This window comes from Tinamus guttatus, unplaced genomic scaffold (assembly GCF_059628265.1).
Source record: "Tinamus guttatus ecotype Peru unplaced genomic scaffold, ASM5962826v1 Tinamus_guttatus_pri_ptg000172l, whole genome shotgun sequence".
In the NCBI taxonomy this organism is placed as follows: Eukaryota; Metazoa; Chordata; class Aves; order Tinamiformes; family Tinamidae; genus Tinamus; species Tinamus guttatus.
Window position 1 is genome coordinate 1,038,137 of NW_028288706.1, and position 13,964 is coordinate 1,052,100.

Here is a 13,964-nt window from a genome sequence, read left to right on the forward strand (position 1 = left end):
CAAGGGCTGGGGCGTGCGGCTCTGCGAAAGCCCAGCTCTCCAGCTCAGGAATGTCCAAATAAATACAGAAATGCATAAAAAGGACATAAATAAGGTTGCCTGAGATGGCTGTTTGTCTCTCGGCTGGCCAGGACCCCCTCTGCCCCATTGCTGTTTGATTTGGCAGATGACAGCTGGATAATTTGTTTCCATTGCAATGAAGTCCTAATTAACTGGAATAAACTTTTTACACTAAGTGTGTTTGTTTAACAAACTGGCTCTTTCAGAGCCTCACCGAGACCTGATTGATGCGTTTGAGGGGAGTGGAAACATGCTGGGTGCTTGGGCATTAAAGATGCAGTGTCTGAGCAGGCCTGGGCTGAAAAGGACTCTCTCTGTGTTTGGGAAATCAAAAATGACACCTCTGATGCCTGGCCTGGGACGCAGATTTCAGCCCAGTCTTTGTGTACAAATATGTAGGGTTTCATATTTACTTGGCAGCCCCCTCAGATTTCTGCAGCACAATTTGGCGTGGGGAGAGTGGAATTTCTGCTGGGCTGTGATTGATTCCCCTGCCAGGGCAGCTCCCCGCCTGCTCCCCGCGAGCTGAGCAGGGCCTTCTGCTGGGAGCGGATGCCAGCACCGCGCACGGCGCCGCAGGGATCCCGCTGGGATCACTGCACATCGCAGCAACACAGCGGAGCCTGAAAACCCCTTTCTGGGGATCTGCGTGCACTGCAGAGTCAGACATGCTGCCTATGGAAGTGAAATGCAGGAAAACTGGGGGAAAAAAGAGAAAGCAAACTGTCCAGTGCAAGCTGTGAGCAGGACGGGGTGTGCGGGGACACACACCACCCTCCTCGCCACAGCAGTGACCAGCCAGCTCTTAGCCGAAGGCTGAAACCGCAGCGAAGAGCCAGCAACAGCCACGGAAGCGCGTTCACTGCTCTGCTGCTCCGAGGTTGGGACCCAAGAGAACCAGGAACCCCCAGCGCGGCTCTACACACGACGCCCTGCGCGAGCGCAGGTGATCTCTGTGGTGAAAGTCCTGCTGGCTCCTCCCCTGCCTCCACAGATCTGATTCACTGCTTGTGAAGCCAATAACTTGCAGCAGCAAGAACAAGATGGTCAGAAACCACTTTGAGACAGAGGCAGTAACAGCTTCCAGTAACACTTGTCAGCCAGGAAGGAGGAGGGGGGAAGAGATAAAGTAGTTAAAGGGAGAGCAGGAGAGGCCCCCGCTCCGCACGGCCATGCGGCAGGTTTGGCGGTGGCAGAGCCGAGCGTGGCGCTGCAGAAGGGGGATCCGGCACGAGCCGTCCCGGGGCAGCCGGGCAGGGTGCTGTGTAGGCAGAAAGCACAGGGAAAAGGCAGAAACTTGCGGAATTGTGCTGCCTGTGTTCCAGCGGCCACAGGCCTCTCTCCAAGACCAGAAGCTGAGCAAGGACCCTTGCAAGGACCCCAAGAACACTTAAGTTCGTGGAAAACCTATAAAGGTCCCTGCTTGAGCACTGTCATCTGCGAAGATTTTCTTGAGGCATCCAAACTTTTTGAAGAACTTGGACTTTATACTTTTTAAATTTAAAAAAGGTATTTTACTTTTCTGGCGTTTTAATTTTTTTTTTTTCCTAGAGACAGTATGATTGCCTGTCTCTTGATCCTCAAAGCACTGTGCACACTTCCATTGACTGGGGATAGAAACTGTTTTCTTGTCACTTCGTTAGTACAATAGTGTGGGCTGACCAGGACAGTAAGAGCCAGGAGGACCACAGGGCAGCCAAGAACACCGGCAGCTCCTCACTGAGCACAAAAGCATTCCCGATGCTCCCACCCGCCAACATCCCCTCCCCACCTCCCCTGCTGAATCGGGACCCTTAGCAGAAACCTCAGTGAACGGCTCCCACCTGTGCATGACTGGACCTCCCCAAACCCCTCAATGAAAAACAGGCAGGCCCCTCTAACACACACACAGGGCGGCCCCTAGCCAACCCGCTGCTCCGTGACCAAAGCTTGATTTCATCAATATTTTATTTAGGTATAAATACCATTATGCACTGTTTTTTATTATTATTAACTGCTGAAGGCTTAGCTCACCTTCAGTTGCACCTTCTGGATGCACTGGAAGTCACCAATTGGTGTGACAGATGGCCAAGATCTGTCTGAACTGGCTATCCGGGTTCCCTCTGCAGTCAGTAGAGAGATTAGGCACTTCTAGAGCATGATCCATTTCCTCATAGACTAGACAGTGAAGGCAGCAGAGGCAAAGGGACCTGGGACCACCAGTGGCAGTGCTGAAGCTTGCACTCTTCTACACGCTGTCCCGAGCCCAAAGAGACAAACGAGCAGCCCTGCCCTCTTCTCTTCCCACTCCACACATCGTAGGAGTCACCTTCTTATGCTGATACCCACTTTGTTTAATGACAAAAATCTGTGAGAAGGCTCCAAGCTTTCAGATCCCACCTCTGCACAGACCATGTTGTTACAGTGCAATAAAGCCAAGATATTTTCCTCTGTTAATGTACTCGGATACAAGTACATTAAAGCAAATGTACAGTGAGCAAATTAGTGCTATCTACATGTCTCCCCACAGTCTACTCAGCACAATAAATCCACGAACACAGCCTGATTATGCTTCGTCTTCCCAAAGCCAGGAACTGCAGCAGAAACCTGGCCAATTGCCTTCCACACTAACACTGCCACCTCCACCACCAAGGGCAATTTTTGGCATGTGCTTCTTGAGAGCTTATGCTTGGAGAAGGGCTGCAGAGCCACCCTCCGTGGCACGCACTGCACTCCACACGGAGTCACTGCTGCAGGAAGAAGAGAGGTGACCCTGCTAGGGACAGCACGCGCTCGCGGTGGGATTACTGAACCTCAGGGTGGGACACTGTAAGCTATCAGCCTTTCCTAAGACACTCTGTGTGTCGACAAGCTCTGGCATGACAACACCCTGCCTTACAGCCCAGCATCCCGGGCAGGGGAGCAGGGGACACCTCTTCCCGCGCTGCCAGGCGCTACAGAGCCGCTCAGACACAAGGCGGGCAGCCTGCGCGCTCCCCTCCGCGGGGACCGGCCGGGAGGCACCGCGGCGCTGAGGGAGCTTCCGGCCGTGCTGCGGCCCAGCCCTCCGTCCGGCGCTGCGGGTGGAAGCGTGTCTCTGCAAAACACCAGAACTGCGCGTGCAAATGGAAAGACACAATAATCCGTGGTTATTTCCCTTCTTTGCCTCCTGTGTATCAGAGTATCGGATATCTTGCTCACGTGGCACTGATGGGCAAAATGGCAGGCTACTCTTCCCACCAGCACATTGTCCTAAGATGATGCGAGGCAGAAAAGTTGAGTAAGGAGCATGAGAAGCTGGAAAATTTCATTCATGAGAAAATGTTTAACACAACTGACAGGATTGAAACCTGTTACGATGATTCACGTGACCGGAATATTAAAGTCTCTGCGTAGGAAGGGTAAAGCAGAGAAGGAAGAGGAGGACACTACTGACTTAAGATATGTGCCATTATCTTTTCTTTAGAATTACAAATCTTTTACAATAGAAGAAACAAAGATTTGCATTTTCACCATGGATTGGGATGAGGCAGAGCACATTATATCTCATACACTAAACCAAGACACAGGATTGCATGAGTTGTCCCTTAAACATGTTCCCAATGGATAGAAAGATGCAGTGCACTGGGATAAGTTTCTAATACACAAGGCGCTACAGACTGCCAAAAGACTATTGGTTGCTAGCAAGGGATCTATAGATTGCTAGCAAACGATCTGTAGGTTTCCAGCAAAAGGTCTGTGAGTTGCAAGCTGTCCAGAGACACAACTACGCCCAAATGCATCCCTTGCAGATCAACAAGAAGTTGCTTTCAGCCACTGATATACAGACTCAATACTCTAAAATGGCTGTTTTGACAAACTGGGAGATGGGGTAAAACTGACTGTGAGAAACTTTTAACAGTTCTTTAAGGGGAACTTAATGAATGTCCCTAAAGTCATAATTTCATAGTCAGGAAAACAAGCGGCTCACTTAAATTCCCACTTGTTAAATGAAGACTCAGAGTAGCAGTGGAATATACAATAGGGAAAGAGTGATCAGTATAAATGAAAAATCACCATGTGTGGAAAATTGGTAAGGGAAGCTAGAGATAGCAGGGATATGCACAGCTGGAGAGTGGAACTAAGTACATCTGTTATTAGGAAAGAAACGAATCCTTGCAATGCCTCCATTTTTAGGCAGAGACAAAATACAAATAAATAAATACACAGTCAATAAATATTTGTTTTGTATTAGACAGAATGAGTTATATCCTAGAAGATTTTTTTAATCCAATTGTAACCTCATTTACATCTAAGAAACTCAAATATTATCAAACATTCAGCCCAAATAATTTGTGCCCCCCAAATTCTAAAAGACTTGGGAGAGCCTTCTGGGCGCTGCTGCTCATTGTAAACAACTGCAAGTTGCCACTTGCAGATGGTAAATGACTAATTTGCAGCAGTATTCAAAACCAACCTAAGATGACCTAGTTATCTACAAAATGGTCAGTTTGACATAAGACCTGTAAGACAGGGCTCATCTAGGATTAAATTAAGAAATAATTAAAGGATACAAGTTATAATTAAAGTCAGCTGGCTTGTCTTTGTGCGAAAGAGATCTTGTCAAATGAACCTAATTTCTTTCTTTAGTGAGTAGAGGCTTGGTTGAAGGAGACACTGTGTACATTACATCTGAGGAGTGAGGGTGTTAAGTGCTTCATGACACTGATTTTAACAGATAGTACTATATAGTGTCAATAAAGCACATTAAAGAGATGAAGAAGCAGCTGACAGATCTCAAGCAGCAGTCGTCAACTGAGAAGCATTAAACAGAGGTGTCTTCAGCCGGGCTCCACAGGGAGCAAGCTAGTTGATATTTCCATCAATGATCAAGAGAATACAGAAACCCCGCTCAGGAAATTAGCAGGTGACAGAAAGATTGATGTAACAGTAGATATTGATGAGGAGAGAGTGAAATGCAGCTTGCTTAGCAGTGTTGGACCCAGTCAAACACCGTGTACGTTAATGCACAGATTGCACGGTGCAGAATCGTACACTTACGAGTAAGGATTACAGGCTGTATTTATGAAGAGAGACTGTATCCCAGACAAGAAAGAGACTCCAGAAAGGCCCAAAGGTCACCGTGGGTGAACAGCTCAACACAAGGCCCCTAATGTGATGCTGTGATGAAAAGAGCCAATGCAGTTCTTCGAGGAGAGTTATATATATATAGTACTGATGAGACTGATACAGCCCTGCAATTAAAATGGCCGTGCTTTAAGAGAGAAACTAAAATAAATGGCCATGCTTAAAAGGAGAGACGAAAATACCTAAGAGGCTGGAGAGATGAGTCACAAAAGTGATCCAAGAGTCGGAAAAAATGCCCAGCAGCAAAAGAGCAAAAGCTCTGTGCAATTTATTGGCAACCCCAACTCTCCTCCACCAAAAAGCAGAGTGCATTTAATAATTAAATAATTAAAATATCAAATGCCAGCCAATCTTTTCTCTAACAGAGACACATGAAGAACCACTGACTGGGAGGCGAAGCCCAACACAATTTGCTTCAGACCAGCACTAGACACTTCTTACAGAGGGATGCTCCAGCCAACCACAATCTCCAGCTCGGCGCAGAACTGGGTGGGCAGTGTCCATATCCCGACAGCAGCACATGGGAGGCCAAACCACATGGTCTAAGAGTCCCTTTTGAACCTCAATCCTAGAACAGCGAATCCCAGTGCATAACTGGAGCTCAGAGGCCAAGCAATGTGATGAACATAGGTGACTAAGGAGACACTGCAGCAGCACAGCTGGGAGCTATCCTTTCAATGCTGGAAGACTAGAGCCAGAAATCCTAGGAAATGCCTAATCCCGTTTCTCCCTCTCAGGCCCTGGTTGCACAGGTTGTGGCAGTGACCACTGGTGCGGGTGTGAACATCACCTCCCATGCCCAAAGCATCTCTGTGTCGACTCACTGCAGCAACACGTTGCTCTCCTGCTTCGAAGTGCAGCCTTGGATATTTTATTTTCAAAAGAAACACCGACCTTCTTACACCTGATTCCCTTTTTCTGATTGATGCAGACAGCAGCAAATGGAAGCAGGCTGCAGCTGGTGCATGGGTGGCTTCTTTGCGGTTCTCGTCTCTGAGCTGGCAGGGTCACCCATCCATTCAGCATCTAGTTCAAACCAGGGAGGAAGATAGATGCCACTTGAAGGGCTCCACTGAAGGGCCTGGGACCTCCAATAACAGGCTGGCAAACTCATCCTCATCCTGGCATCTCTCCAAACCAGGAACTCAGTTGTTCTCTTCATGGATGCCCTATTCCTAAGGCAAAACAGCAAATTCTTCTCTATTCTCACTCAAAGCACAGGTTCTTCTGCGTGTTTCTTCTCTCAAAGCACAGGTTTTTCTGCATGTTCCTTCTGGAGAGGTTACTTGCTGAGGAGAAACAGGCACTTACGTCGCTTTGGGGCTGAGTGATGATCCATGGAGCTGCTGGCTCTGGAACACGTCTCCATGCTGGAATGCGTTTGATACCAAACATCAGTCACGAGTGCATGATGGCTGGTAGCTATGGGCAGGGGGAGAAATGAGTCGGGGGGCTGGGGAGCAGGTGGTTGCCAGCTGTCTGCCAAATCCTGGCCAGTTTGGGCAGAAAAACCTCCCCACCTGCAGTGGGAGGCTCTTCAGGCAAAGCCAGGCCACCCAACGCTGCCAGGCAAGCGCCCGGAGAGACATGTCCTGGGGTCGGCGCAAAGGGAAGCAGGAGTACAGAGGCTGAGGCCATTTGTTGCAATGCTGGAGACTGGGAATCAACGCCAAGCAGTTTTTTAATTGGTCTGGAGATGAATTATAGAGAAAAAAACTGCTTTGGGTTAAAGACAGGGGCTGGGGGGACTGGAGAAAAAAAAGCCCTTCAAGTTTCTATGGCAACTGGCACAGTAAGAGCCTACATCGCAGTATCACTTAACACATTAAAAGCTGCAGAGAAACAACTGAAACCTAAACTTCCTCCAGCAACGGGTCCAGAAGGCGCCGCTCCCAGCTCCAGAAGGAACAGGCAGATGAGGTGCTCCGAGCCCCAGAGGGCCAGAGCAGAGGTTAAGGCACCCCTGGCACCTCGGGACAGCTGAGACCAAGTGGCACCTTGTTCCTGAGCTCCCTTGGGCCAAGACCCGCAGCTGCCTCCAGGAGCCCAGCCGGGACACTGTGGACCCTGGGACCATCCAGGCATGGGGACAGGAGTCTCTGGCCTCACGAATCTGTGAAAAACACCCTGCCATGGTCCTGGTGCCCTCTCAGCCGCAGTTGCTTGGAGACGGGTATTCCCATGGAGCAAGCAGCAAGGAGTAAAATGAGCAAGAGGACACTGAATCCACGCCAGCACTCAGAGCAGCAAAGCAGATGTGATCCCGGAGGGACAAAACCACTCCTGAGAGGATGGAGATGCACCCGAACCCATTGCAATGCCCCAGAGGAGGATGCACACTTCTGTCTCTCTCGACATATCTACATATCACATCTACTTCTGCTAACCCTCCCCTCCATCTCCAGACTGGCATCTGTTGAAGCATGACATTTCTTAAAAGTATCCCTTAAGACTTCCCTTCCTTTCCCAGCGCTTAAGGAGGCTCCACCCCCTGGTGACTTAGGCTCTGTAGCTACTGGTCAAATCCCCAGAGAAATAGTTTTTAAGATTGGTATACAGTTTCAACGGCTCAAACCATGCTGCTAGGATATCTTTACCAGCATCATAAACCACTTTTCTTAATGACATTTAGTGCTGAGGATTTAATTCCTTGACTCTTAAGGAAACCAGCTTAGCCAGGACCTGGGGTTAGAAGCTAGGATCACACATTTATGATCCATTCTGGAGAATTTTGCTGCCCTCAAATTGCCAATCCACAGCCTATTTTGGGGTCATCTGCCCCAACAGACCCCAAATCTCCACTACCAAACAGAGATTGGCAACAGCACTTCTGCCTTTTCCAAAAACCTAAGCTGGGAGAAGTGTTCTCCACATACATGAAAACAATTTTGGGGTGATATCTCTTAATGAGTTCCCCATAGCTTCAGGAGAGATACCTAGAACTCAGCATCACTTCCCCATACCCCCCTACCTCCCCATACATCAGTATGGCCTCTTGCTCCTTTCCTTTCCCCATGTCATCCTTCCTCCCATTGCTTGGCACGCTGCAGGCAAATTTGCAGGTGAAGTTGAGGAGTATCTCAGCTCAGTGACTCTTGGACACTGCTAAATAAGTCACACATGGCATGTGTGTGTATTATTATCATGGCTACTACTGTAATAATCATGCCTGAATTAAAGAGGCAACACTCCACTTAGGAGGAGCTTGTGATGACACCCTTTAATGCTTCCAAAATGCAGATGCTGATCTCTGGATCCTTTAAAACACCAAGATTTTATGAGATAATGATTCATCAATAAAACATGCACTTTCATCCAAACGCTGGCACGGAAAGGCCTTAGTCTAGGAGATCAAATGTTCTATCTTAAGAGCAGGGTGACAATAAGTTAGCTTTGGAGACACTTTGGCGTAACAGACACCGCAAGGCAAAGCAAACAAGAGACGCTGCTTTATGGAAGGGCTTTCAAAGGCTTGCTGCGTGTGTGCACGTCTGGGGCTAACGCGGAAAACGCGGGCAGGAGCCTTTAATCGGAAACGAGCACAGAGGCATAAGATAGGTGCACATAAATAGGGGCTGTGGGATTCTTTCAGAGCACGCTGTGGGCTCTGAGGCATCCAGTCTCTTCAACATGGTCATACCTTCCCGAGAGCCTGAGCAAGCAGATCAAGTGCGGGACCTTTGTATTGCTACAGCCTGGCAAATAATAACTGCTTGAGGATGAAGACTCTCTGGACAGATGAGCATTGCTCTTGGCAGAGGAGATAGCACGGGGTGAGAGCAAACAGCTCCTGCTCATGCAGCAGATCGGTGACACTTTAATTAAAACCAGGTACTTCAGTCCACCTCTGCTAGAGGTTGTATGATTATTATTAAAACCAAGATTTCTTTCTGGGGTTGAAGAAACCAAGTTCTAATCACTGTCTGACACCAAAGAGCAACTGGATATTACAGAGAATTACAAAAACACATCAGCCTGTCTTAGTGCTGGGGCACTTACAGGGCCTACCAAGTGCTCCTTCCAAGCCTGTTATTAAGCAGAAGCACCTCTGGCTCAGAAGATCCTATTCCTCTTTCTGAGCATGGTCCTTGGGTCTTCAGCAAGTAATCTTTCCTCAGGAAACTGCCTTGATTTGCTCCACAAAGTAAACAAGGGCCTTCTGTCAGCAATTTAGACTGACCTTTGGAAGCACTGAGAACATTACAGCTCTACTGGCAATTTTCTAAATTGGGGTAAGAAACTAGTGAGCAGCTCAGGGGCTTGGTTTGGCCCACATGGCACTTCCTCCCTAGACCCTAGGAATGCTAAGCCCAGCCAAAGGGGCTTGCAGGGAGCTTTGGGATGGGGAAAGCACATTCCCAAACTGGATCTGCCAAGATAAGATCAAAGTAAGGCAAGACAAGGGTATACGATGCACACACTGACACCCAAACAAGCTGCTCCAGGAGCAGTGTGAGAACGATGCCCGCGCCTGCTCTAGGAGGACACAGCACAAGGTCAGAGCAGCTACGGTAGGCAGTAAAGCCAGTGTGGACATGGGTCATCCCCAAGCAGCCAGACTCCTCGCTCGGGAGGCTGAGCCACAGAAACTTGGAGCGTCTGTTCTTCCTCAGTTGGTCTCTAGCCTGTCCCATTCTCAGGTGGTGTATTTTATTAAGATTGGTGCTTCAACTTGGGTGACTACAAGCAGCATTCTTGCTTTAATGTTGAAAGAGGGAGTATTATCTCATGGGCACACAAAAAGCCAGGAGCCACAATGCCTGACACTGGCAGGAGGAACATAGATAACCACCAACGGAAATAAAAGTGCTTCCAGGAGAAGAGCAGAGAGCAGCATCATTTCGGGTCCTGATGGCTCAGTCACTGGCCCCTCTGACTTCCAGCCATTAAGGTCTAAGTTCACTACTCTTTCTTGAGTGCTTGCAGTTCCAAATTTTGGGCAATCTACTATGAGATCTTTGCCTCACAACTTCTTGGTGGACTGCTCAGTGAGGAAGAGCCTCACATGAGGGCTATCAAAGGGGGGTGAAGACTGGCACCTCTCTGTACTCCCAGGACAAGCACTGATAAAACAGAGTAACTCCCAAGATTTCTGTGGCCAACAGCACAGCACCTATGTCCAGCGGTTGATGTGTATGAAGGCGAGCCACAAGCTTTAAGGACAGGGACATACTGATATTTAAGAACGGGACAACACCAATATCTCAGAAACAGTGAGGTTTCTCACTTGGGTGAAAGGGAGATGAACCGGTGATGTCTTGACTGTTTTTACACTCCTATAACCTATGTCTGCCATATGCCAGGCAACTGGAGCCCACAGTACTGACCAGAGACCAAGGATGCTGTTCTGACATGCCTACTGCAGTGAGAGCAGTACGCTCGGCAGAGCCCACCACTGTCTTGGAAGCAGAGAACAGGAAAAGCAGATGAATTATAAAGTTTGCTCTCATGTTTTGGAGCTAGAGGAACCGACATCTGTTGCCAAACTTCTCTCGGATCGCCAGATCGCCACACAGATGTGTTCATAAACCATCAGTGTTCAACTCGATTCTGGACCCAGCCGCAGGCTGCTTCCCACGTCGTGTTGCTCCCAGCCAGGTCGCTAGGATCAGCTGGCTTGCCCAGGGCTCGGAGAACACGTCCACAAAAGGTGCTGCAGGAGTGCTGAGCTCTCCCGTGCCTCCCGCCAGTGCCTGCGCACAGAGCCAAGGCAGCACCGCGCTGGGGCCAAGCACAGCGCGCAACAGCGCGGGGCTGCGGAGGAGGGCTCACACCTGTGCACATCTGGAGGTGCTGCCAGCGCGGGAGCTGTTGAAAAGCACCATTCTCCTTCGAGGAACAGAGGCTCCAGTCCTGCCAGATGCTGAGGTCCAGCCCAGCTAGGCAGGCCAGGCTGCAGGCGGACAGCAAGTCTGCCTGGAACAGCAACTGGCAGACCAAAAAGCCACAGCACAACAGCGGGGCCAGGCAACACCACAGCCTTAGGCTCTACCAGCCTCACAGCAGAGAAAGCACCAAACAACCACACAGGGATGTAAATAGCACAGGGGTTAACCAAAGTTGTCATGTTCTGATGAGTCAGGTCACAGTCCATGCAATGGACTGGTGGTCCCTGAGCCTTGTGGCATGGGGAAAAAGAGACAAAAGTGGCTAAGGAGAAGAGCTGAGGGGCACCAACATATATGTATTATCGCTAAAGTCACTTTTTTTCTTTGTTTGCTTGTTTGTTTTTTACCAGAGAGGCTAACAGGGAACCAGGGAGCACCAGTAAGACACTCTCTATCTACAAGACTTCCTGCACCAGCACCCACCACTCTGACCCAACAATTTTTTTCATGTCAGTGAGCTGAGACCCCCATGTTCTCTGATGAGATGAGCTATATAATAAGACTAATATTTGTATCTAACTCCAAAATTGCCCAGTAGGAATGAGCTCTCAGTGTACATCCTCCGAACTTCTGTCTTCAAGTCTCACAAAAGCTTCTGTTGGCCAAGGGATGCTAAAGATGCCTTAACCTTTTGTAAGCGTGCGGTGCAAGAGAGAATAGTGCTACAGCAAGAAGCATGGACAGTTTGGAAGACTATTTTTAAAGATCACAAAAGCATATTTACAAATCCTTTGCCAAATGTGTGTTGATTTCGTCACGGCATCCATGCTGATTCCTTAAACTCCTGGTATATCCCTTTGATCTCCCAGAAATCTTAGTGGGATTAAACAGCCTTGGGAATGGCTTTAGCCTGACTTTGAGGAGTCTTGAGCTGCCAGTGGTCTCAGAGAGCTGATGATCACCACTGCCTTGGGGGTGAACGGAAGATGCTTTGGGATAAAGCTTCGAATCCCAAGCGTGCTACTGAAATATTTGTTTAGAGGAAGAGTAAATCAGACAGCGAGGGAGGGTGGTCGTGTCGTGCCTACGGCACACCCTGTGCGCTGCTAAGGACTAGATCTCTAGGATTATTTTGGAAAGCAAACAGGAAACAGCCAACACAAAAGTAGAGTGATTTTTGCAGAAAAGCTTTTTTTTCCCCTTTCTTCAACCAATTCGTTTTGAATATTCCAGAAACAGCCTCCATCGACAGTCCTGCACATCAGAGCACATTTCCACAACTTCTGTAACAAGAACAACCTCTAAAAAAATACCTACGGAGTTTCTTCTTTTTTTTTCAAAACAAAAAAGGCTCAAGAACATCTTGCCATTCCACTTCCCTGGAACACAAGCAGGAGCAATACGACCCGCCACGAGCGAACACGAGCAGCACAGTGCACAGATGCCTTATGGCCAGCTCCAGACCTGAACCTCTTGAGGCTGCCATCATTCAAACAATCCTGATGCCAAATTTCCCTCTTGACTTGAAGGTGCCCTTCTCCAGTGATCTCTGACAACGCTGGGTGCAACAATATAAATGGCCCGAGAGTGCAGGTTTGCATTTTAATAAGGGTCTTGGGGGCTGACAGCCTTTTAAAGTGCTCCCTTCTCTCTCGCTTGCAGACTGTTACGGGCAGCGCCGAGCTGGGGCCAAGGGCATGTACTAAGTAAGCAAGTGCTTGTGTTACTGGAGTGATTTGCAGAGCTTTTGTTCACGCGCACAGATCGGAGGGCTTCGCAGAGCCCTCTTCCTTTCCTTGCACCCTCACGTGCTTTACAGAACGCTTGCAGTGGCTGGAAAAAGCCAGGCATCAACGTCAAAGCACCAGCCCGGCGAAGCTGATGTGCTCTAACAGCAGCCAGCTGCAACGCAGCACTAAATCAGCCGGGTTTCCAAAGCAGCTGAGCCGTGCAAGGCCGGGGCCAAGGGAGCCAGAGGTCACCCCTGCCGCCCCCACGGCCCCGGCCACCAGGTACAGGCTCCGTCCCTAGGGCTCGCTCAAGCTGTCTCCATTCCTCCCGACCGGATCCAGTGATTTGCATATGCCCTGAAGCCAAAGTGATTGACAGCCCTTCCACTGTCATCCTCGCTTGTGTAATTGCCGCAGCTATTCTTGTACACTGAAATGTCTAATCTTAGCAAGCCACAGAGCTGCTCGATAATATGGAGCAACTGGGAATTTCCATGCAATTACTCACCACGGCTACTGGCACTTACTTGGGTTGGTAAAAGTCCTTCTTGTCGGCTGACCCCAGGCTCTGCAAGACAAAAGACAAAATGGAGGTTTAACCCTTTACTGAGCAAATGGACCAAGGAGGACGAGGGGAGGGTACATCTGGGCAGTGGGTATGGGCCCTCCATGCCGGTTGTCACAGGTAAGCAGCAGACGACCTCTCATGATCAAATGTCCCATAGCCAGACTCTGTGGTGACCCGGGACATAAAACACCCCAGATCTCAGCACCTTGGCAGTACACAACTGCTGCTGCTAGCAGTACCAGTTCAGGGGATTATGGAGTGTGCATGGGGGACACCACCAGCTCTCATGTCAGTGGCTGAAAACAACATTTCCCAAGACCTGAGGTGGCTTCGCAGCCTCTCAGGCCAACAAGAACGAATAAAAACAGAGGTACGAGGTGAATCGAATCCAGTCAAGTATGTTTATGTCTCTCCTGAGTTGCAGATGTGTGGCACCTTGCAGCCAGGAGGAAGCTTTTGCCCCCTCAAGCCTGCCTGGACAGGAGGATGAGGGTTGGCAGAGACGGAGCCCACAGAAAGCCCTTGGCAAAGTGCAAGACTGACCCTGAGTCCCTCAGCCTCTCCCTGGGGACATGATCACAAAAGTCTTCTGCCTAGAAAACCTCAACCAAGCCCCAAGTGCATGCCTAAAAGCCTGAGACAACCTGGTGAGCTGAGGTTCCTATACGGCAA

The 13,964-nt window shown here is 49.2% G+C and overlaps 1 protein-coding gene across 4 annotated transcripts in view; it reads right to left on the bottom strand.

The window, feature by feature from the left end:
• The window catches only part of LOC104578726 (ankyrin repeat and fibronectin type-III domain-containing protein 1), a 198,532-nt gene that overhangs the window by 60,119 nt on the left and 124,449 nt on the right, over positions 1–13,964 (bottom strand). For 3 of the 4 annotated variants that reach the window (XM_088523017.1, XM_088523016.1, XM_088523018.1), the window contains exon 4: positions 13,252–13,292. The exons of the other annotated variant lie outside the window; for it this stretch is intronic. In XM_088523017.1, coding sequence (XP_088379143.1) covers positions 13,252–13,292 — 41 coding nt within the window. The remainder of the gene's footprint in view (positions 1–13,251; positions 13,293–13,964) is intronic. 4 annotated transcript variants of the gene reach the window in all.